The sequence below is a fragment of the Salmo salar genome, chromosome 07 (assembly GCF_965601325.2).
Source record: "Salmo salar chromosome 07, fSalSal1, whole genome shotgun sequence".
Lineage (NCBI taxonomy): Eukaryota > Metazoa > Chordata > Actinopteri > Salmoniformes > Salmonidae > Salmo > Salmo salar.
In genome coordinates, this window is record NC_138297.1 from 31,726,864 (window position 1) to 31,751,261 (window position 24,398).

Consider the following 24,398-nt stretch of genomic DNA (forward strand, 5'->3'; position numbering starts at 1 on the left):
CTTATTGATGAGCTTTGAGGGCACTATGGTGTTGAACGCTGAGCTGTAGTCAATGAATTCCATTCTCATATAGGTGTTCCTTTTGTCCAGGAGGGAAAGGGCAGTGTGGAGTGCAATAGAGATTGCATCATCTGTGGATCTGTTTTGGCGGTATGCAAGTTGGAGTGGGTCTAGGGTTTCTGGGATAATGGTGTTGATGTGAGCCATGACCAGCCTTTCAAAGCAGTTCATGGCTACAGACGTGAGTGCTATGGGTCAGTAGTCATTTAGCAGGTTACCTTAGTGTTCTTGGACACAGGGACTATGGTGTTCCGCCTGACTGATGTCTTGAGATGTTGCTTCATTTACATTTACGTCATTTAGCAGACGCTCTTATCCAGAGCGACTTACAAATTGGTGCATTCACCTTATGATATCCAGTGGAACATCCACTTTACAATAGTACATCTATATCTTTTTTGGGGGGGAGGGTAGGGGGGGGAGAGATTAGAAGGATTACTTAATCCTATCCCAGGTATTCCTTGAAGAGGTGGGGTTTCAGGTGTCTCTGGAAGGTGGTGATTGACTCCGCTGTCCTGGCGTCGTGAGAGAGCTTGTTCCACCATTGGGATGCAAGAGCAGCGAACAGTTTTGACTGGGCTGAGCGGGAACTGTGCTTCCGCAGAGGTAGGGAGGCGAGCAGGCCAGAGGTTGATGAACACACTGCCCTTCTTTGGGTGTAGGGACTAATCAGAGCCTGAAGGTACGGAGGTGCCGTTCCCCTCACAGCTCCGTAGGCAAGCACCATGGTCTTGTAGCAGATGCGAGCTTCAACTGGAAGCCAGTGGAGTGTGCGGAGGAGTGGGGTGACGTGAGAGAACTTGGGAAGGTTGAACACCAGACGGGCTGCGGCGTTCTGGATGAGTTGTAGGAGTTTAATGGCACAGGCAGGGAGCCTCGCCAACAGCGAGTTGCAGTAATCCAGAAGGGAGATGACAAGCTTCAATATATCCACATAATCTTCCTACCTCATGATGCCATTTATTTTAAGAAGTGCACCAGTCCCTCCTGCAGCAAAGCACCCCCACAACATGATGCTGCCACCCCGTGCTTCATGGTTGGGAAGGTGTTCTTTGGCTTGCAAGCCTCCCCCTTTTTCCTCCAAACATAACGATGGTCATTATGGCCAAACAGTTCTATTTTTGTTTCATCAGACCAGAGGACATTTCTCCAAAAAGTACGATCTTTGTCCCCATGTGCAGTTGCAAACCGTAGTCTGGCTTTTTTATGGTGGTTTTGGAGCAGTGGCTTCTTCCTTGCTGAGCGGCCTTTCAGGTTATGTCGATATAGGACTCGTTTTACTGTGGATATAGATACTTTTGTACCTGTTTCCTCCAGCAGCTTCACAAGGTCCTTTGCTGTTGTTCTGGGATTGATTTGCACTTTTCGCACCAAAGTACGTTCATCTCTAGGAGATGAGCGGTATGACAGCTGCGTGGTCCCATGGTGTTTATACTTGAGTACTATTGTTTGTACAGATGATGTGGTACCTTCAGGCATTTGGAAATTGCTCCCAAGGATGAACCAGACTTGTGGAGGTCTACAATATTTGTTTCTGAGGTCTTATTTGATTTCTTTTGATTTTCTCATGATGTCAAGCAAAGAGGCACTGAGTTTGAAGGTAGGCCTTGAAATACATCCACAGGTACACCTCCAATTGACTCAAATGATGTCAATTAGCCTATCAGAAGCTTCTAAAGCCATGACATCATTTTCTGGAATTTTCCTAGCTGTTGAAAGGCACAGTCAACTTAGTGTATGTAAACTTCTGACCCACTGGAATTGTGATACAGTGAATTATAAGTGAAATAATCTGTCTGTAAACAATTGTTGGAAAAATAACTTGTGTCATGCACACAGTAGATGTCCTAACCGACTTTCCAAAACTGTAGTTTGTTAACAAGAAATTTGTGGAGTGGTTGAAAAACAAGTTTTAATGACTCCAACCTAAGTGTATGTAAACTTCTGACTTCAACTGTATGTACAAGATAAGTAAAAAATATAAGTTACAATCAATCTATAGTTTTGTAAAAGACCAAATGAAGGGTTAAATTACCTTCTTCTCCATCGATTCCGGGCAGGCCAGGGTCTCCCAATGGTCCAGGGATGTTAGAAATGACCGTCTCCCCGCGAGGACCAGGCAGACCTGGGAAGCCCGTCACACCAGGACCTCCTGACATCCAGACAAGAGTTGGGGTCAGCATCAACACACCCACACACACACACACACACCACGTTACCATAGGTGCCTCACTGTTTCTGCTTTAGAAACCGACTATGGTCAAAATAAGTGCACTATTACAAGAAATTACAGGGAATAGTGAAATAAGAAATATATTATGGACCGTAAACTATCACCTTCATGCACTTAAGGAAATCATGGATGGCGGAGGCTCAATCAAGCTAGTCATCTTGACTACTTTCTTATGTTATTCTCACTGCCACCAAAAGTTAAGAGTGTTGATGGGGACAGAATGTGGTCGGACCATCAAATAATTGGTATACACATTACTCTTACAGAATTTCCGCAAGGGCGAGGATATTGGACATTTTATCAGAGCCTACTGGATGACAACTTGTTTTTAACCAAGACAGAATAATATATAACGGACTTTGTTCTACATAACATAGGTACAGCAGATCACCTTATTGTATGGGACACTTTTAAATGTGTCTTTAGAGGCTATGCAATTCAATACTCATCTTTAAAACAAAAACAATTTTGGTGAAAATATTTATATTAACAAAGGAAATAGAGGAACTATCAGTGCAGATAGATAGCAATAAAAACTGTACCCTAGAGGTACAGCATAAGTTAGAGGGAAAACCCAGAAAACTGGAGGAACTTATTCAAGAAAGGTCAAGTGTAATATATTATAAAAATAAAACAAACTGGACCGAATATGAGGGTAATTGCGCCAACATATTTTTTTATATTCAACACAGAAATGCTACCAAAAAGAATTAACAGAAACCTGTTACACACTAACTGAAGTTAATTTAAATACTTTTTTCTGTTCATATGGTAAACTTCACAGCTGTACAGAAAGACTCATGTGAATGCCAAATTAAAGAGGAGAAAATTATTGCTACAATTAAAGCCTTTAAGTCTGGGAAAACTCCAGGGCTGGATGGCATACCAGTTGAGGCATATCAAACCTTTTTTCGATGTACTCAGAGGTCCGTTATTAGCATGTTTTAACCACTCCTATAAAAATGGTAGACTATCAGATACTTAGCAAGGTCTGATTTCACTATTACTGAAACAGGACCCAGGTGGTAAATATAAAGATCCGGTCCACCTAAAAAACTGGAGACCCCTTACACTTCAGTGTTGCAATGCCAAAATCCTAGCAAAATGCATAGAAATAAAAAGGTATTGTTGGACATTATTCAACCTAATCAGACAGGTTTTTTTTTACATGGACAATACATTGGAGATAATATAATACAAGTACTGGAAACAATAAAACACTATGAAAAATCTGGTAAACCAGGCCTGGTATTCATAGCTGACTTTGAAAAGGCTTTTGATAAAGCACAACTGGAATTTATATATAAATGCCTGGACAATTTTAATTTACGAGAAACTCTTATACAATGGGTTAAAGTTATGTATAGTAACCCCATGTGTAAAATCGTAAATAATAGCTACTTCTCAGAAAGTATTAAATTGTCAAGAGGAATAAAACAAGGTTGCCCACAATCGGCATATCTATTTATTATGGCCATCAAAATGTTAGCTATTATTAAAATCAGATCCAACAATAATATCAAGGGGCAAGAAAGTGGACATACTCAGTATTCATATCCGAAAATAAAGAAATTCTCTCACTACAATACATTTTAATAGACAGTTAGCCAAATTAGATAAGATCATGCAAACATGGCAAGGACAACACCTGTTCATTTGTGGAAAAATCCCCCCAATTTATTCTTTAGTCATACCCAGTTTATCGATTTACTTATGGCCCTGCCTACACCTAACGATTTGTTTTTGTAATTATATGAGCAAATTTTTTCCAATTTATTTGGAACGATGTCACGATTCCCACCGACGGTGGCGCCCCCTCCTGCTCGGGTGGCGCTCGGCGATCGTCGTCACCGGCCTATTAGCTGCCACCGATTCCCTTTTGCTTTTCCCTTTTTTTTATTTTAGACACCTGTGGTCAATTAGCCATTAGAGGGGCTATTTAGTTTAGCTGGCCCGCTCCTTGTCGTGCGGGATTAATTGTTGTATTCGACTGTCTAGTTCGTGTCGGCTTGGCATTGTGGTACCTTATATTTATTCCCCTGTGTTTGGGAACTTTGTTTTCTTCTCTCAAAGTGTTATTAAAAAACAACACTCCCTGTGCTCGTGGCTTCCTGTACCTCATTCCTAACAACACGACTACCAACGCCGTTACAAACGACAAGCCAGACAAAATTAACCAGGCTTTTTATATAATGACTATGAATTTGGAGGGCTAAAATTATTAAATATTAAAGCATAGTACCTTTCACTAAAGGCATACAAAAACTCTAATTAAATTCAAACTGTTTTTCAAGGCAGATTGGTAAGAATTGCTCACCCCATGTTCAACAATGGCCTTTTTCCCTTCATTCAGATTACAACCTCTCACTTTCGATTATTTGAAAATGAAATAATCTCCAAAATATTGCTAATTTTAAAACAAGCCAAAGAAAGCTGGTTGCAATATCAGTTGAATGCACCACAAAAGCCATAACAAATATTACAACAAATATTAGTGTTGAACTCAAATATACTAATTGATAAAAACATATACATATAATCTTTGTAAATTATATCATAAATAGGACTGGTGTAGTTATGTCACACATGCAGTTAACAAATATATATGGGCATTTCTGCTCTATCCGAAATTACAACCAACTGACTGCAGCATTACAGCAAAAATGTAGGAGTTATGTGGAAAGGGGAGAAGGTAAGGAACTTGTTGGCCCTGCATTAAAGACCAAAATTGGCTAAAGAAAATTGTGACTCGCTTCAGGAAAGTATTTAAGTAAAAATACTTTAAAGTATTATTTAAGTTGTTTTCTGGGGTATCTGTACTTTACTATTTATATTTTGACTACTTTTACTTTTTCTTCACCACATTCATTAAGAAAATATTGTACTATGTACTCCATACATTTTCCTTGACACCCAAAAGCACTTGTTACATTTTGAATGCTTAGCAGGACAGGAAAATAGTCCAATTCACACACTTATCAACCGAACATCCCCGGTCATCCCTACTGCCTCTGATCTGGCGGACTCACTAAACACACATGCTTTGTTTGTAAATTATGTCTGAATGTTGGAGTGTGCCCCTGGCTTTCTGTAAAAAAAAGAAAATGGTGTCATCTGGTTTGCTTAATATAAGGAATTATAAATGATTTATACTTTTACTTTTGATACTTAAGTATATTTTAAACCAAATACTTTATACTTTTACTCAAGTAGAACTTTACTGGGTGACTTTTACTTTTCAGGAGCAGCATTTGAACGTAAACATTTATTTTTGATCAAAATGGGTTTTTGGGCAGAAATGCCTTCTGGAACATATGAACTTTCATGTGCCTTAATAACAAACTTGTATTCCATCCATAAATACAAATACAATGGTTCAATTACGAGCCTAGTTGGTTTAGCCATGGAAAAAGACAGGAACGTTCCCACTGGCCATGATTGGCTGAGATAATTTATGGGCTGGACATGCCGGGAGATGAGTTTGGATTGGTCTGCCATGTAGCATGCTTTTGTCTATCACATGAGCTGTTCAGTAAGTGTTGACAGTCCTTTCTACTGTGCTGTTTTTGAAAGATATAACGTTAGCCATCGAGAACTACAAAAGTTTTGCTACTTTTCTCAACAACATTGGTGCCCTGAATTTAGCAGGCGCTATCGACAGATCTGTAGGAAAAAGTGATGGGCTACTTTCTGCACACGCCACAATCAGTGTGAACCGGAGTGGCTTGACACAAAGCTGGCCAAACAAGATGTAGCTACAACAAAACTGAGTTAGATGGTTACAGTCTGCCGTGACGCGTTCATCCATGTATATGGGTAAGAGTCTAGCTACATTTTCCAGATATGTTTCTAATTTTGTCAGAAAGTCATTTTTATTTTCGAGTTAAAGCATACCGTTAGTTAGCTAGCAAACATTAGCTTGCTGGCTCGCTAGCTAACGTTACATGTGTGATCTGTGTAGTAATATTATTTGAATCAGAAATCCCCATTTGTATTGCTAGTTAATGTTAGCTAGTTAACATTGAACGTAGTTTGTTAGCTTTAGCCATTCATACTACAGCTATGACAACATTTGAATTGGTAGAAGTATAAGTTGGGGTTATGCCGGTTCATTGTTTAGCTAGTTAGTTAGCTAGCTACCTAGATGTCTAAACAAAAGACTCCACTTCGGCCGGATTATTACATGACCCATCAAATTAGCAGGTGTGTCTGGGGGTGATTATGGCCATCGATTGTATGTCATGAACATGTGTACATGTCTAGACAACAGTGACCCATCCACTTAGCTAGATGTGGGTGAGGGGTGGTTATAGCATTTCCTTCACAACACCCATCAATTAGACAAGTGTGTCGGGTAAGCGTCATCTAATAACGCAAAAATATTTTTTACCTGGACACTTTCTGTTTTTGATATTGCTACTAAGCAAGTACTATCACTGTATGATTTACACCTTCTATATCCTGTGACAAATAAACTACATCAAACTTTTTTTATTTGATATAGCGTGTGTTTACCACATGTGAATCCTTAAAGAGATGGACGGGACTAAGGCTTAAAATGGTGTGAAATTCTTGCAACAAATAGAAAGTTATGGCAATGGGGAATACAACCATCCCAGCTCTGCAGATTTTGCTGCAAAGAGACAGAATCATTAGATCACTTGTTTTGGTACTGCCCATATGTAGCTTGTTTTTGGTCGCTGGTTCAGAAATTGCTGAAAAATCACAACATTTACCTAAAGCTAACTCTGCAAATAGCACTGCTGGGTTACTTGAAAAGCCATAGTCACTCCATCAATTATATAATACTCTTAGTGGCTTCCGTTGGCCACTGATTGGTAGTGCTGCAGAGACAGTTGTCCTTCTGAAAGGTTTTCCCATCTCCACAGAGGAACTCTGGAGCTCTGCCAGTGACCATAGGGTTGTTGGTCACCTCCCTGACCAAAGCCCTTCTCCCCCGATTGCTCAGTTTGGCCGGGTGGCCAGCTCTAGAAAGAGTCTTGGTGGTTCCAAACGTCTTCCATTTAAGAATCATGGAGGACACTGTGTTCTTGGGGACCTTCAATGATGCCGAAATGTTTTGGTACCCTTCCCCAGATCTGTGCCTCGACACAATCCTGTCTACGGACAATTCCTTCGACCTCATCGCTTGGTTTTCGCTCTGACATGCACTGTCAACTGTGGGACCTTATATAGAAAGGTGTGTGTCTTTCCAAATCATGTCCAATTAATTTAATTTACCACAGGTGGACTCCAATCAAGTTGTAGAAACATCTCAACGATGATCAATGGAAACAGGATGCACCTGAGCTCAAATTCGAGTCTCATAGCAAAGGGTACATTTAATTTTTTTTTTATAAATCTGCAAAAAAATTCTAGAAACCTGTTTTCGCTTTGTCATTCTGGGGTATTGTGTGTAGATTGATGAGGGAAAAAACAATTTAATCAATTGTAGAATAAGGCTATAACGTAACAAAATATGGAAAAAGTCAAGGGGTCTGAATACTTTCCGAAGGCACTGTATATTATCTATGTTTGTGTGACCAACCAGTGATCGAAACCCTGGTCTTCTGCACGCCACAAGACTGTGTTACCCCGCTGAGCTAAAGCATAGGCATTAGCTCCGGGAGCTAACACAAGTCTATAGGCAGTGTTAGGGTTGGAGTCGGTCATCACGTTACTCATCAAGGTTACTCATCTACGCTCATCTGTGCTTCTACCTCCGCATTGCTTGCTCTTTTGGGGTCGTAAGCCGGCTATCTTTAAAGCACTTTGTGACTACTGCCGATATAAAAAGTGTTATAAAATACATTTGATTGATTATTTGATTGACTGATTGATTGATCTTTCTCACCTGACTCTCCTCTAGCTCCCTTCTCTCCATTGTACCCAGGTCCACCTGGGATGGAGGAGCCCCTCTCTCCCTTCAGACCGGCTGCTCCAGGAGTGCCGGGACGACCCCCCTCACTATAACCTGGGGTTCCTGGTAGACCCTTGGGTCCAGCCAGTCCGTTGAGCCCATCAAGACCAGGAGATCCCGGCAGACCTTGAGAAAGAATACTATTATTGTATTATAATATCGCCTAAAATAAAATGACATACTAAAGTTATGTTAGAGCAAGCCATGTCAGTTTAAGATAAATAACCATTTTCTCTCAGGCCAATGATGTTGTATTACAAATGGTAATGTGAAGCATGGAAAAGCTAGAGGAGACTATGGTTCAGTGTGTCTAAACAAACCTTTCTCTCCAGATGTTCCAGGGGAGCCGGAGCGGCCAGGCGTCCCGTCTAGACCTCTTCCTCCTGGGTATCCGTTCAGACCCTTAGCGCCAGTGAAACCAGGGGTACCTGAGAAGGGGGGACCCCAAAAAACACACCAGGGAACATGTGTGAGCACAAATGAATGTAAAGAAAATATTAATAATGATAAGGTTTCTTTCCCTTTTTTTTCTATATCACTTCCAGTGACATGATTCATCTGTGTGGCCTTTACGACATCACTTCCTGTGACATTATCATCCCCACTCACCCATTTGTCCGGGTATTCCTCGATCTCCCGGTGCTCCCTTCTGTCCGTTGAACCCAGGGCCGCCTGCGAAACCGTTGTCCCCGGGGGCGCCTTTAGCACCTGGGTCACCTGAGTAACCAGGGGTTCCGGCCTCACCTTTAGCTCCGGGACCTCCGGGGTAGCCGAAAGAGTCACCTCTCTCACCTGAGAACCATACAATATGCAGGTAAGAACTTAACCAATACAAAACCTTTACACTGAAAAGGTACAGGAAAGAATGGCAGAGATAACAGAATACAACAGGTAAGAGAATACAGTTAAGAGAACAGCACAGATAAGAGACCAACAATGGTAAGGGACTACAGTTAAGAGAATAGCACAGGGAAGAGACCAACACAGGTACAGTAAGATGACATGAGGTTCACAGGTAGGTATACAACAGGTGATGTGACAGCTACTCACCTTTAGCACCTGGCTGACCAAGGACTCCGGGGTTTCCAGGGAAACCAGGTTCGCCATCGTCACCCTGCAGAACAATAATATGTCAAACTCAGTATAACATCAACTGCCACTTCTGTCTACTGCCTACAACGTCACTGTTAAACTCTTTCTATGGTGGTGTATGTGCCTACCCTAGGTCCAGGCATGCCAGGGAAGCCAATGATACCAGGAGATCCTTTAGGCCCCGGGTAGCCTGGTCCGGCTGGGCGTCCGGGGAGACCAGAAAGACCTTGTTCTCCTTTAGCTCTGTCAGCATAACCAGGCAGCCCGGGCAAACCCTGTCGACCAGGCAGCCCTGGGAAACCCTTGTCACCTGTGGACAGGGAGGCACAAAATGGAGGATGTAGGAGCTTGTTGGTGATAAGAATTTGATCCTTAATGGTGGCTGAAGGAGCTTGTTGGTGACACACGTTTAGCACAAAATGGCTGCTGCAGGAGCTTGATGGTGGCTAGGTTGAAGATATCCAGTTTAGGACAACATAATAATTCCAAGAGGATGCTTTTGAAAATAAACAGATTCATAGGACCAGCACCGTTGCTAACTAGCATCTCTGGTCCGATTGTTTAGAAATCTTCTGCATTTACACAAAGAGTGATGGGATATTAGAACCCTCTTGTATTAACCTTTGTTATCTTCAGCCTAGGTTGATGGCACACATTTGTAACAAAATGGCAGATGTAAGACCTTGTTGGTGACACACATTTGGCACAAAAGGGATGACAATTTTGATTTGTAGCCTACCACCTACCTCTAGGTCCAGGGAAACCGGGTAGACCGTTGGCACCATTGTCGCCCATCTGTCCCTTCTCAATGTACTCAACTCTGACGGGCAGAGAGGGTGCGCCGGGTGGACCAGCGTTACCTCTGTCACCTGGAACACACACACATAGAGAGAAGCCACATCATTCAGTTTCTCTTTGAACCAAATAATACAGTTAGGGTTTCTTCTACGTCATAGGGATTGAGCAAGCCCGAAGAGAAACATTTGTGAAACTAAACCAAAACAAAAGTACTGTAAGACTATTCATCATGTCATATTAAAATGATAATCTACTCCCTATCCACTCCCTTCCCATCATTCCATTAGTTCTGTCATTCCCAATCCTGTACCTTTAGGTCCTGGCGCTCCGAAATCTCCGGGCAGACCGTCTCTTCCTGAGAATCCGGGAGCTCCTTTCCCTCCTGGACCTCCAGGTCTTCCAGGGTTACCTGGCATTCCGGGGAAACCCACCAGTCCGGGGTAACCGCTCTCGCCTGTGAACAGGAAAGGGATCATGATTAGAAAATGGCTCGTGGATCTGACTAGTATCCACTTTACATCGACATTTTCAAGCCAAATAAACATCAATAGAGCAATAGTAGGTATGGGTCCAATTACTCTATTCATCTCTCTAAAAATGCCAAGTGCCCGACGTGGCTCTGGTTAAAAAGTACTGCACTGATTGGTGTAATTTGAGATTTGCACTATTGTGAGTGTCCATCCTACCTTGGCTTGGAAGTTAGCTATGGAGATGTGTATGTTCGGTTATCCACCACCACCTTACCCTTTCTTCCTGGTCCCCCAGGGATGCCGTCTCTTCCCCCGGGGCCCGGTGGTCCTGGAAGACCCCTGAGTCCTGGAGAGCCATCGCCTCCTGGTTCTCCTGGTTGTCCCTTCATCCCAGCTGGGCCTGGAAAGCCTGCATCACCTCTGGCTCCCTTCAAACCGGGGTAGCCTGGGTGGGGAGGGAGAGGACAGCAAGTCAGGCATAACTCTCTCTGAAAATCAATAGTACATTAGATTAAAGTTAAATAATTCTTCAAATAGGAGGGAGGGAGAAAGTGCTGATTTATAAACATATATACATATGACATAAAAATAACCAAACTTACCATAACTTACCTTTATTGCACTGTTAAAACTTAACTTGTTGTGACATATACTACAATTATATTCAGTATCTAAATGACATTATAAACTGGGTGGTTTAAGCCCTGAATGCTGATTGGCAGACAGCCGTTGTATATCAGACCGCAGTTATGACAAAACATTTATTTTATAATAGCAACAAGGCACCTTGGGAGTTTGTGCTATATGGCCAATATACCACGGCTAATGGCTGTATCCAGGCTCTCTGCATTGTGTCACGCATAATAACAGCCAAAAGTATGTGGACACCTGCTCATCGAACATCTCATTCCAAAATAATGCCCAATAATAAGGAGTTGGTCCCCCCTTTGCTGCTATAACAGCCTCCACTCTTCTGGGAAGGCTTTCCACTAGATGTTGGAACATTGCTGCAGGGACTTGCTTCCATTCAGCCACAAGAGCATTAGTGAGGTCGGGCACTGATGTTGGGCAATTAGGCCTGGCTCACATTTCTGTATGGACCTTGCTTTGTGCACGGAGGCATTGTCATGCTGAAACAGGAAAGGGCCTTCCCCAAACTGTTGTCAAAATGTTGGAAGCACAGAATTGTCTACAATGTAATTGTATGCTGTAGTTGGCACTATGCATTGGGGCAGGTAGCATTCTCCTGGCAACCACCAAAACCAGATTTGTCCGTCGGACTGCCAGATGGTGAAGCGTGATTCATCACTCCAGAGAACGCGTTGCCTATGGGTTTCCAATGGTCCAATTACACCACTCCAGCCGACGCTTGGCATTGTGCATGGTGATCTTAGGCTTGTGTGCGGCTGCTCGGCCATGGAAACCCATTCATGATGACCCAGGTGAACAGTTCTTCTGCTGACTTTGCTTCCAGAGGCAATTTGGAACTCTGTATTGAGTGTTGAAACCGAGGACAGACGATTTGTACGAGCTACGTGCTTCAGCACTCGGCGGTCACATTCTGTGAGCTTGTGTGGCCTACCACTTCGCGGCTGAGCCGTTGTTGCCCCTAGATGTTTCCACTTCACAATAACAGCATTTACAGTTGACTGGGGCAGCTCTAGCAGGGCAGAAATTTTACGAACTGACTTGCTGGAAAGGTGGCATCCTATGACAGTGCCACGTTGAAAGTCTCTGAGCTCTTCAGTAAGGCCATTCTACTGCCAATGTTTGTCTATGGAGATTGCATGGCGGTGTGCTCAATTTTATACACTTGTCAGCAACGGGTGTGGCTGAAATAGGTGAATACACTAATTTGGAAGGGGTGTCCACAAACTTTTCAATACAGTACCAGTCAAAAGTTTAGACACCTACTCATTCAAGGGTTTTTCTTTATTTTTACTATTTTCTACATTGTAGACTAATAGTGAAGACATCAAAACTATGAAATAACACATATGGAATCATGTAGTAACCAAAATTCTAAAACAAATGAAAATATATTTTATATTTGAGATTCTTCAAAGTAGCCACCCTTTGCCTTGATGACAGCTTTGCACACTCTTGGCATTCTCTCAACCAGCTTCATGAGAAATACTTTTCCAACAGTCTTGAAGGAGTTCCCACAAATGCTGAGCACTTGTTGACTGCTTTTCCTTCACTCTGCGGTCCAACTCAACCCAAACCATCTCAGTTGGGTTGAGGTTGGGTGATTGTGGGTGATCCGGGTGAAAAAATGAACACCCTTTGCCTTGATGACAGCTTTTCGCACTCTTGGCATTCTCTCAACCAGCTTCATGAGGTAGTCACCTGGAATGCGTTTTCAGTTAACAGTGCCAATCAGTTGTGTTGTGACAAGGTAGGGGTGGTGTACAGAAGATAGCCCTATTTGGTAAAAGAGCAAATCCATATTATGGCAAGAACAGCTCAAATAAGCAAAGACAAACGACAGTCCATCATTACTTCAAGACATGAAGGTCTGTCAATACGGCAATTTCAAGAACTTTGAGAGTTTCTTCAAGTGCAGCCGCAAAAACCATCAAGCGCTATGATGAAACTGGCTCTCATGAGGACCGCCACAGGAAAGGAAGACCCAGAGTTACCTCTGCTGCAGAGGATAAGTTCATTAGAGTAACCAGCTTCAGAAATTGCAGCCCAAATAAATGCTTCACAGAGTTCAAGTAACAGACACATCTCAACATCAACTGTTCAGAGGAGACTGTGTGAATCAGGCCTTCATGGTCGAATTGCTGCAAAAGAAAACACTACTAAAGGACACCAATAAGAAGAAGAGACTTGCTTGGGCCAAGAAACACGAGCAATGGACATTAGACCGGTGGAAATCTGTCCTTTGGTCTGGAGTCCAAATCTTTTGGTTCCAACCAAATCTTTTGGTTCCAACCGCCATGTCTTTGTGAGATGCGGTGTCGGTGAACGGATGATCTCCGCATGTGTATTTCCCACCGTAAAGCATGGACGAGGTGTTATGTGTAGTGGTGCTTTACTGGTGACACTGTCTGTGATTTATTTATAATTTAAGGCACACTTAACCAGCATGGCTACCACAGCATCCTGCAGCGATGCGCCATCCCATCTAGTTTGGGCTTAGTGGGACTATTATTTGTTTTTCAACAGGACAATGACCCAACACACCTCCAGGCTGTGTAAGGGCTATTTTACCGAGAGGAGAGTGATGGAGTGCTGCTTCAGATAATCTGGCCTCCACAATCGCCTGACCTCAACCAAATTGAGATGGTTTTGGGATTTGTCGAACCTCAGAGTGAAGGAAAAGTAGCGAACAAGTGCTCAGCATATGTGGGAACTCCTTCAAGACTGTTGGAAAAGCATTCCAGGTGAAGCTGGTTGAGAGAATGCCAAGAGTGTGCAAAGCTGTCATCAAGGCAAAGGGTGGCTATTTGAAGAACCTCAAATATAAAATATATTTTGATTTGTTTAACACTTTTTTGGTTACTACATGATTCCATACGTGCTATTTCATAGTTTTGATGTCTTCACTATTATTCTACAATGTAGAAAATAGTAAACATAAAGAAAATCCTTGAATGAGTACTGTAGGTGTGTCCAAACCTTGGACTGGTACTGTATACAGTGTATTTTGTCCATATACCACACCCCCTCGGGGTTTATTGCTTAATTATTGTAGTTCAGAATGCAAACAAGTCACATGAACAAGAATGTAAATACATGTTCAGTTACATTGTTTCATGACATAGTTTAATTAAGCTGCAATTGCACTTAAATTGAGAGAAAGTATGGAATATAAGATTGATAAATGTAAATTATTCCTGCTGGTTTACATAGTTACAGGTTACATTCAAATCTCTTATCAAGGGATGAAAAATGATCACGCCAATATTCATGATAAAATATACTGTACACTCAAGTGCAATTCCAGAGTAAAATTTGATAGCCCAACCACATGATAAATACCCTTTGGAAGCCTTCTATGGTTTCTGTCTTCTAGATGTTTCTAGAACAGGCTTTTAGGCTCGTAGGTTGAAGTGAGTCAGTTGGATGGTTAAGATGAGGGTAAGGGTTCACACAAGCCTATCAATGTTACAGCGACAAACACAATTGCTGCCAGCAAGGCTTAAGTTATGTTTAGTTAGGGTTGCAAAATTCTGGTAAAATTCCCAGGATTTCCAGAAATCCTTGTTGGAAGATCCATGGAATCGGGGAGGGGGGAATAAGCAGGAAATCCGGGAATCTTCTAACCAGGATTTTTGGAAAACCTGAGAATTTTGGGAAAGTTTCCAGAAATTGGCTATCCTAGGTTTAGTAGAGATCCAACACAAAGATTGCACCTATAAGATTAGTGCTTCCTGAAAAAATACAATGAAGTTCAACAACTTTCTATTTTTTACTTTCTATCTCTTTCTTTGGACTCAAATGCCTAAGGTTTAGAACAGCTCTTAGTTCTAGAAGCCAGATGTTCTAAAATGGGGAATTCCAAATCCCAAGGAGCAGTCAGAGTTGGTAAGATGGGCGGAGGAGGCAAGGGTTAGAGCGACTGGTCTAAGACGGAGCGGGGGGGATGAAGGGATGAAGGGAAGGGAGTAGCTCACCTTGACAGCCTAGGGAGAGACCCATCACCAAGAAGAGAGGGATGGAGTGATGATAATGATGGATGTAGGTGATAGCGATGGTTGTAGGAAGAGAGGAAGGAGGAGGAGAAGGAAGAGGAGATGGAAAAGAAAATGAGAGGTGAGAAGAAATGCTTTTGGTGATGGAGATCACAAACAGGCAACCAGTGGAAACTTACTGAAGAATAAAATAAAAATAGAGAGAACATATCAGTAAAAGAGAGAAGTGGTGGGGAGCATTCACAATCAACACACAGGCATGTCTGTTCGCGCTGTGGGCTAAAACGAAAGACACCGACGACTAGGAGATGCCTGGGATCTGGAATCAATTAATTTAATGGATTAACGACAACATTCCCAAACATTTCCAAAATTCCGGAAATCCTATGACATTCCCCTCGTTCCGACTCTCACCTGGAGAGCCGGTTAATCCTCTGCTTCCGGGTGGTCCGGCAGGACCGGGAAATCCACCCGGTCTGCCCTCTCCGGGAAGTCCAGGAAGACCTGGAGTTCCGGGGTAGCCATCTGCCCCGCGCTCACCCTTAGCTCCGGAAACACCGGACCGCCCGTCAAAACCTGGGGGAATACAGGACACAGGGTAAAATACAGCAGAACACACAGGAACATACAGTACAGATACACAGAGCCACATAGAAACATACATCCCCGCTGAATAAAAGCATCTATGTGGGCATTATAAAGGCCTTATGAAGGCTTCATTGAACCTTTGAAGTTGTAGGTAGTTTAGTGTTCCCCATTTTCATATCGAGACAGACAGAACGTTTGATCAATAGATAGATAAATAGATTACTTTACTGATCCCCAAAGGGTAATTTATCCGATTATTAGTTCATTATCATGCTGAGACCCACCTGATCCTCCAGGTTGACCCGATGCTCCTCGCTCTCCCTTGTCTCCTGGTCCTCCGGGGAACCCAGGTGATCCAGGGAGACCTGTTGAGGCCCCCAGAACCTCCCCCGGCTGCCCCTTTTCCCCCAGCCGCCCCGGGAACCCGTTTTTCCCTGGGGCCCCTGGACGGCCCTCGCCTGGGATACCTGGGACCCCCGCATCTCCTCTGGGGCCAGGGAAACCTGAGAGAGGGGGGAGGGGGATAAAGTTGGTTAAATTCAATAAACCATTACTGTATATACAGTATGCCATTTAGCAGACACTAAAGGTCATTTGCGATTGGCAGCAATCAAACGAGTGAGTAGAAGTCATTGAAAAATTCAGTCAACTTCATTCGGTAAATATTTATGGTCACTAATTGGCAGCAATGGGCCACAGATTTCAGTGGTCACTAGAACAGAGAAGAGTGGTGATATTGTTCAAGGCTAATTAACATGAGCTCATGGGAACAAGAACATTAGACTATAAAGTCATATCTTATAAATATCAACAATGGACCATAGATATCAGTTGTAATCAGATTAGTGGTCAATAGATGGTCATGCTTGAAAAGAGAAGAGTGGAGATATTGATGAAGCTAATGGGTAAGACATGAGCTGTGTTAGTCACCTTGTGGTCCAGGCTGACCTCCGAAGCCAGGGTCTCCTCTCTCTCCCTTCCCTCCATCAAAGCCGGGCCGACCGGGACCCCCTGGGAAACCTGGCTCGCCCTTGGGACCTACACACACACACACACACACACACACACACACACACACACCACACACACACACACACAGTCAACTTCCCTGTAAAAATAAATCACGAAACAGGAAGTGTTGCCATGGTGATGATGTCTATATGTTACCTGTTCTTCCAGGTATTCCTGGGTAGCCGGGTTCTCCGTCCTCGCCAGGTAGACGACAAGGGACCGTCAACCCTAGTAACATCCGGTCAGATCAAGGTTAGCACGCACGCACACACACACACACACACAAACACACAGGGCTGGAGTAAAGCCCTCTATGCCTCAGTCAAACTGATACAATGCCATTATAATATTAAAGTACACACAGTCTAGCTTATACATAAATATTGGCCATCACTGTAGCACATTATTATTATTTGTATGCTTGTTTATGGATATGCATTTATGTGATTACGACTACGTTCGATTATGGTGAGGATTTTAATGTCAATCTGTTGATTAAAAGTAGTTAGTAATTGATTAAGACAATATTATAGGTATGGACAGTAAAAAGTGATTCACAGCTAGTAAGTAAATGTATGTATTTTATTTTTGTATTATTTCAATTAAAAAAACTACACTAATGTATGTCTCATTGGCTACCCTCCCATCGCCCTCCCCCCTCCCTATTGGTTAAGCACTTAGCAGAGGCGGAGCTTAACACATGCACCAGGGTTCAGCAGCTCTGATTGGAGGAGAAGGAGTGAAGTAATGCACTGCTACATGCCAATGGCCACCGAAAGCTCCCAACCATTTTCTGACAGAGGAAGAGAGTTGTACTGTAGCCCGGAACTTAGCTCTGGTCCAGGGCGATACACGCGGCTTGCTGTTGCTGAGCCAGCCAGCCTCACGTAATGCCCTGGACCAGAGCTACTTGGAACTCAAACCGGGAAAGAATGTTCCTCATCAAGTGTCAATCATCAACTGATTCAAGCCCAATGGAATCCCAATCATACGGGGAAACAAGGAGCCTCCATTGGTGACAGCATGAACAAATGATTGACATGTTGAGTAAATTACAATTCTGTCCATTGAAGAGTTCAGTTGCTCCTTTCTCTACCATTACAAGCTTTGAATGAGCACATGGGGTGTTTCATCCAAACAATAGCCACAGGATAATCTAGTGTCTCCTGAGCCACAGGTACACAGTACGTGGACAACTGTCTGCCATCCATTTTGGCACCAAAACGTTCCATAATAATGACATAAAAATGGAATCCTATTGACTTGGAACTCCCGGTGCCAAAATGGCTGCCATTGGAACTCTGGATCTTAAACAGAGTTGGGCTTAAAGACTATGTCTAGGGCTCTGGGGTTCTCTGTCAAGGGCAGTTCTCTTTAACTTCTCACCTCCCTCTGCGCCATTAACCCCCTCCTGCCCACAGCTGTCACCTGGTCAGACAAACATGCACAGGGTCAGAGTGATGGAAGGATGGAGATGGAGGGATGGATGGATGAAAAGAGAGAGAGAGAGAAAAAAATATAAAGTGTGAGTCAGAGAGGGAGAGAGAGAGAAGAGAGAGAGAGAGAGGGAGAGAGAGAGGAGATAGGAAAGAGAGGGAGAGTGGAAGAGAGATAGGGAGAGTGGAAGAGAGAGAGAGGAAGAGAGAGTGGAAGAGAGAGAGCGAGGAAGAGAGAGAAGAAGAGAGAGAGGGATGTACTAGTGAAAGAGAGAGGGAGAGAGAGGGAGAGAGAGAGGGAGAGAGGAAGCGAGAGAGGAAGAGAGATTGAAGAGAGAGAGAGCGGGGGGGATACAGGGAGGACAGGACGGCAGAGGACAAGCCAATCAAGGTCATTCAGGTCATTTGCATACAGTCACGCAAATCAATGCATAAGCCAGTTAAAAATCATTCAAACAAACAAACAGCAAATCAGAGGTCAGAGATTCAGCATTCAGTTCAGGCATAAGCAAAGTAAAAATCATTCTGAGATGGTTGGTCAAGGTTATTCTCTTCAGAAGAGGAGAAAGAGAGGGAGAGAGTGGCAAATATGAACAAAATGATAAAGATATCTTAATAGCTTAGTCGGCAAAAGAAAGGTCTCATCATGTGTTTGCCATCTTTCGTTTTGCAACCTTTCCTCATTCTCTCTCTCTCTTCAAAGAAGAATAACGTATCGTATTAAAAAGATAAATGAATCCGTTTTAGCATTAGCATTATTGTATCAGAAAACGTAGGCAACAGTCACACACACGTTCAGTCATATGAGTGGCAAAATGCTGTTGGGTTTTGTGTCGTTCAATCTCAGAGAAGACTTAGCTAGCTAGCCTAAAGTCCATTGCAGTTAAAACATTTTTTTTAATTACAAGTAAGGTGTCCATATTAGGACAGCCTCCGTGTTATCAGGAGTTGTCAGTCTCCTGTATACTTACTCTAAATGATCATTACGTTAACATCCATTAACTTGTATTAATTATTTTTAAACATCCATTTCTTTCTCCTCTGAGATTGAACAATCACAGTTCAGTAGTAGCCATTATTGTGCAATCACAGCAAATTAATTATTGTCGATCTGTGTGAATTGATGAAGCAGCTATACTCGTAGACAAAAAGAGCTTCTGCCCCCATAGGTGAACCCTTTGAAGAACCCTTTTTGGTTCCAGGTAGAACCATTTTGGGTTCCATGTAGGACCCTTTTCACAGAGGGTTCTACACGAAACCCAAAAGGGTTCTATGTGGAACCAAAAAGGGTTCTCCCTGGAACCAAAAAGAGTTCTGGTACGGGGACAGCCGAAGAACCCTTTTGGAACCCTTTTTTCTAACAGTGTACTGTAGCTAAAGGCCGAGGTAGGTTGGCTAGAGAAGATATAAGCGCATTAATGACGGCCTTTAATTGACCAATCAACTGCCTGCAAGGGAATGAATGAAGAGAGGAAAACCTTGAAGACGTAGCAAGCTGCATGGGCTGCTTTAGCAACAACCTTACTACTGCTATTGTATTGTTCTGTATGCCCCAATTGTACGTATTTTCTTTGGTGTGTCTGTAGCTAATGAAGGGCTGTGGTACTTAGGATGCATTTAGACGAGCAGCCCAATTCCGATATTTTGACCAATCACATCCCATCTTTTCACATCAAACTCTTTTTCAGAGCTGATGTGATTGGTCAAGATCAGAATTGGGCTCCCTGTCTAAACGCAGCCTTAGTTACTGAAATACTTTGTGTTGTTCGCACAATGGGAAGCAAGTGGGATTCTCAAAGTTGTTCTTTTAGACAGTTTGCTTGGCCTACGTGTAGTTCTCCTGTGGAGAGAATAGGATAAGTATACACACTTTCACATCTCTCTCTCTCTCTCCTCTCTCTCTCTCTCTCTCTCTCTCTCTCTCTCTCTCACTCTCTCACACTCTCTCTCTCTCCACGGCCTCCTTGTTGGGTGGCACTTACCTGGCGGGCCAGGTAAACCAGGTTGCCCTGGTAACCCGGTGAAGCCCGGGTCGCCTGGCAACCCGCGGGTACCAGCGGTACCCTCGTAGCCAATCCCGTTCTCTCCTGGTTCACCCGTGCGACCTTTGGCCCCCGAGAACCCTGGGAAACCTCTCTCTCCGACGGTTCCGTAGCCATCGACATCAGCCTGGGGAGTGGACAGGAACAGGTCTATTACAATACACAGGACATGGCGTGTCTGGGTGTGTATCTATAAAGGTGTGTAAATGTGTGTGCCTGGGTACAGTACGTGCACTCGTGTATCTGTGTGTGTACATGTGACTCACAGGAGGCCCAGGCTGTCCAGGGAACCCAGGCAGTCCATCTCTCCCGGGTCGGCCCATGTCTCCAGGGGGGCCCTGAGGGCCCTGGGCCCCAAGTTCACCCTTGATCCCCCGGCTGAACGACGGGTAGAAGGAGGCACCCTTCTCTCCTTTACGCCCAAAGAAACCCCTCTCACCCGCACGACCCTGAGGGGAGAAGAAGAGGTGTTACCATCACATTCTGTAGTTTGTCGTCATACCTCAGATTTGTGAAACAGACCTAGTAATACATGTACACATTTAATATTTGATATGTGTACATTGAAACAAGGAGTGAGTAGACATAACCTGCTTCATTTTTAGAGTAAACTTACGTTTTAGCAGCATTATACTTCTACATATTTGGAGAAAATGCCCCAAAACACAAGTAAGCTTCAAACAGTCAAATCCTGATCACTTACAGGTGTTCCTGGTTGTCCTCCGAAACCGGGTATGCCAGGGTCTCCGCTCTCGCCTTTACGTCCGAACCCCCCAGGTCTTCCATCAGCCCCAGGAGCACCCGGTGGCCCCACCCCACCCGAGGTGCCTTCTCCCAGGCAGTTACAGTCACCCAGCTCCCCTGGACCACAGAGGAAAATGGAAGTAAGGTAAGGAGATTGAGATTAAGATACATAAAAGCTTTACTGTCCCAAAATTTGGCAATTTGATTTGCAGCTGTATAATAACCCAATACACCTGAGAGGTGTTGGGAAAGAACTGGGTACGAGAGTTATAGTGTAAAATGGATGTACAGATGTACGATGTGTGTTTTTTTTATTTGGTTTGATTCAACTTTTAATTATTCAGGGGAGCCCAATTGAGACCAGGGTCTCATTCACAACGGAGCCCTGAAAACAAACAACCCACAACATGATAATTCAATAAATCAATAAAGCAGCACAAATACAGTGAGGGGAAAAAGTATTTGATCCTCTGCTGATTTTGTACGTTTGCCCACTGACAAAGAAATGATCAGTCTATAATTTTAATGGTAGGTTTATTTGAACAGTTAGAGACAGAATAACAACAAAACAATCCAGGTCAAAATGTTATAAATTGATTTGCATCTTAATGAGGGAAATAAGTATTTGACCCCCTCTCAATCAGAAAGATCTCTGGCTCCCAGGTGTCTTTTATACAGGTAACGAGCTGAGATTAGGAGCACACTCTTAAAGGGAGTGCTCCTAATCTCAGCTTGTTACCTGTATAAAAGACACCTGTCCACAGAAGCAATCAATCAATCAGATTCCAAACTCTCCACCATGGCCAAGACCAAAGAGCTCTCCAAGGATGTCAGGGACAAGATTGTAGATCTACACAAGGCTGAAATGGGCTACAAGACCATCGCCAAGCAGCTTGGTGAGAAGGTGACAACAGTTGGTGCGATTATTCGCAAATAGAAGAAACACAAAAGAACTGTCAATCTCCCTCGGCCTGGGGCTCCATGCAAGATCTCACCTCGTGGAGTTGCAATGATCATGAGCACGGTGAGGAATCAGCCCAGAACTACACGGGAGGATCTTGTCAATGATCTCAAGGCAGCTGGGACCATAGTCACCAAGAAAACAATTGGTAACACACTACGCCGTGAAGAACTGAAATCCTGCAGCGCCTGCAAGATCCCCCTGCTCAAGAAAGCACATATACATGCCCGTCTGAAGTTTGCCAATGAACATCTGAATGATTCAGGGGACAAGTGTTGTGTTGTGGTCAGATGAGACCAAAATGGAGCTCTTTGGCATCAACTCAACTCGCCGTGTTTGGAGGAGGAGGAATGCTGCCTATGACCCCAGGAACACCATCCCCACCGTCAAACATGGAGGTGGAAACATTATGCTTTGGGGGTCTTTTTTTGCTAAGGGGACAGGACAACTTCACCGCATCAAAGGGACGATGGACGGGGCCATGTACTGTCAAATCTTGGGTGAGAACCTCCTCCTCTCAGCCAGGGCATTGAAAATGGGTCATGGATGGGTATTCCAGCATGACAATGACCCCAAACGCACGGCCAAGGTAACAAAGGAGTGGCTCAAGAAGAAGCACATGAAGGTCCTGGAGTGGCCTAGCCAGTCTCCAGACCTTAATCCCATAGAAAATCTGTGGAGGGAGCTGAAGGTGCGAGTTGCCAAACGTCAGCCTCGAAACCTTAATGACTTGGAGAAGATCTGCAAAGAGGAGTGGGACAAAATCCCTCCTGAGATGTGTGCAAACCTGGTGGCCAACTACAAGAAACGTCTGACCTCTGTGATTGCCAACAAGGGTTTTGCCACCAAGTACTAAGTCATGTTTTGCAGAGGGGTCAAATACTTATTTCCCTCATTAAAATGCAAATCATTTTATAACATTTTTGACATGCGTTTTTCTGGATTTTTTTGTTGTTATTCTGTCTCGCACTGTTTAAATAAACCTACCATTAAAATTATAGACTGATCATTCCTTTGTCAGTGGGCAAACGTACAAAATCAGCAGGGGATCAAATACTTTTTTCCCTCAATGTAAACTACAGGATACCTCAGATACACACTACATCTCAACAACCCAAATAAACCTCCACAATCATCCAAAACAGCTGCAAGTGAATTCAGCCCTCATCAGTGTTCCAAACTACCCTATCGGCACCAGGGATTCCAGATTTGACGGTTGTAAATGATTCCAAAACATGCAGAGACACAAGGGAGCACAAGATTTATCCAACCCTGTAAGCGGATTTGGTGCCCCGTATTTCTAGACTTTAACAGAGAAGTGAGATATGTTGGAAGTTAATGCAGAAGAGCTTCGTAAACAAAAAGGGAGAAGTGAAGTGATATAAGGGAATTAAGAACGGTTCAGCCGACCTTCTGATGAAGGAGGCAGTGATGAATATGAAACCTGTCACCTGTGATAAAGTGAAGTACGTTATGTCACACTGCATCTAAGGGTTTTAGAATAGTCGCTGCTACATTCTAGTAAATGGTGTCATCATAATCAAAACCTGGCAGGAAGGTTGCCTGTACAACTTGCTTCCTGCTGTTTAGTTAGAGGCATGGTCTATTCATTTGATTGATCATTTTTTAGTTTATAGTTTATAGAAGCTGTACCTTTAGGCTGCCATTCAATACATATATATTTGTTTAAAGAAATGCATAGAGTTTAATATAAATAATACATTCAGTATAAACAGGAAGAGAAAACCAAAAAGAAGTGGGCCTCCACACTCAACTTCCCATCCCATTTTCAACATGTTTCCATCCAAACCCCCCACTCCCGGAAACCATGTTTCACACCCCTTCCCACCAGTCACGCACCACCCCCCACGCCACACTCCCGCATCCCCTCCCGGCAACCAGAGAAAACCCTCCCCATACTACCCCCTTCCACGAGGGCCTGAAAGCAAATACAGTAAAAAATCTAAACATAGGTATATATACACACATCCTCCTAATATTGAGTTGCACCCCCCTTTGCCCTCAGAACAGTCTCAATTCATGGACTACAAGGCGTCGAAAGCATTCCAAAGGGATGCTGGCCCATGTTGACTCCAATATACACTGATTGAATTGGATTTAACAAGTGACATCAATAAGGGATCATAGCTTTCACCTGTATTCACCTGGTCAGTCTATGTCACAGAAAGAGCAGGTGTTCCTAATGATTTGTACACTGAGTGTACAAAATCAGTGGAGACGAAGGGGAGGAGATAGGTTAAAGAAGGACTTTTAAGCCTCGAGACAATTGAGACATGGATGTGTGCCATTCAGAGGGTGAATGGGCAAGACAAAAGTTTTAATTGCCTTTGAACGGGGTATGGTAGTAGGTGCCAGGCACACCGGCTTTAGTGTATCAAG

The 24,398-nt window shown here is 43.4% G+C and overlaps 1 protein-coding gene across 4 annotated transcripts in view; it reads right to left on the bottom strand.

Moving 5' to 3' along the window:
• The window catches only part of LOC106608923 (uncharacterized), a 193,503-nt gene that overhangs the window by 6,597 nt on the left and 162,508 nt on the right, over positions 1-24,398 (bottom strand). For 3 of the 4 annotated variants that reach the window (XM_014207144.3, XM_082977552.1, XM_082977554.1), the window contains 17 exons: positions 20,997-21,154; positions 20,560-20,742; positions 20,234-20,420; positions 18,202-18,243; positions 16,972-17,043; positions 16,735-16,842; positions 16,089-16,307; positions 15,631-15,792; positions 10,848-11,018; positions 10,414-10,557; positions 10,052-10,174; positions 9,434-9,615; positions 9,264-9,327; positions 8,823-9,005; positions 8,534-8,641; positions 8,148-8,339; positions 2,096-2,212 (listed from right to left, as the gene is read on the bottom strand). In XM_014207144.3, the coding sequence (XP_014062619.1) occupies positions 2,096-2,212; positions 8,148-8,339; positions 8,534-8,641; positions 8,823-9,005; positions 9,264-9,327; positions 9,434-9,615; positions 10,052-10,174; positions 10,414-10,557; positions 10,848-11,018; positions 15,631-15,792; positions 16,089-16,307; positions 16,735-16,842; positions 16,972-17,043; positions 18,202-18,243; positions 20,234-20,420; positions 20,560-20,742; positions 20,997-21,154 (2,415 nt within the window). The remainder of the gene's footprint in view (positions 1-2,095; positions 2,213-8,147; positions 8,340-8,533; positions 8,642-8,822; positions 9,006-9,263; positions 9,328-9,433; positions 9,616-10,051; positions 10,175-10,413; positions 10,558-10,847; positions 11,019-15,630; positions 15,793-16,088; positions 16,308-16,734; positions 16,843-16,971; positions 17,044-18,201; positions 18,244-20,233; positions 20,421-20,559; positions 20,743-20,996; positions 21,155-24,398) is intronic. The other variant, XM_082977553.1, reaches the window with a different exon arrangement.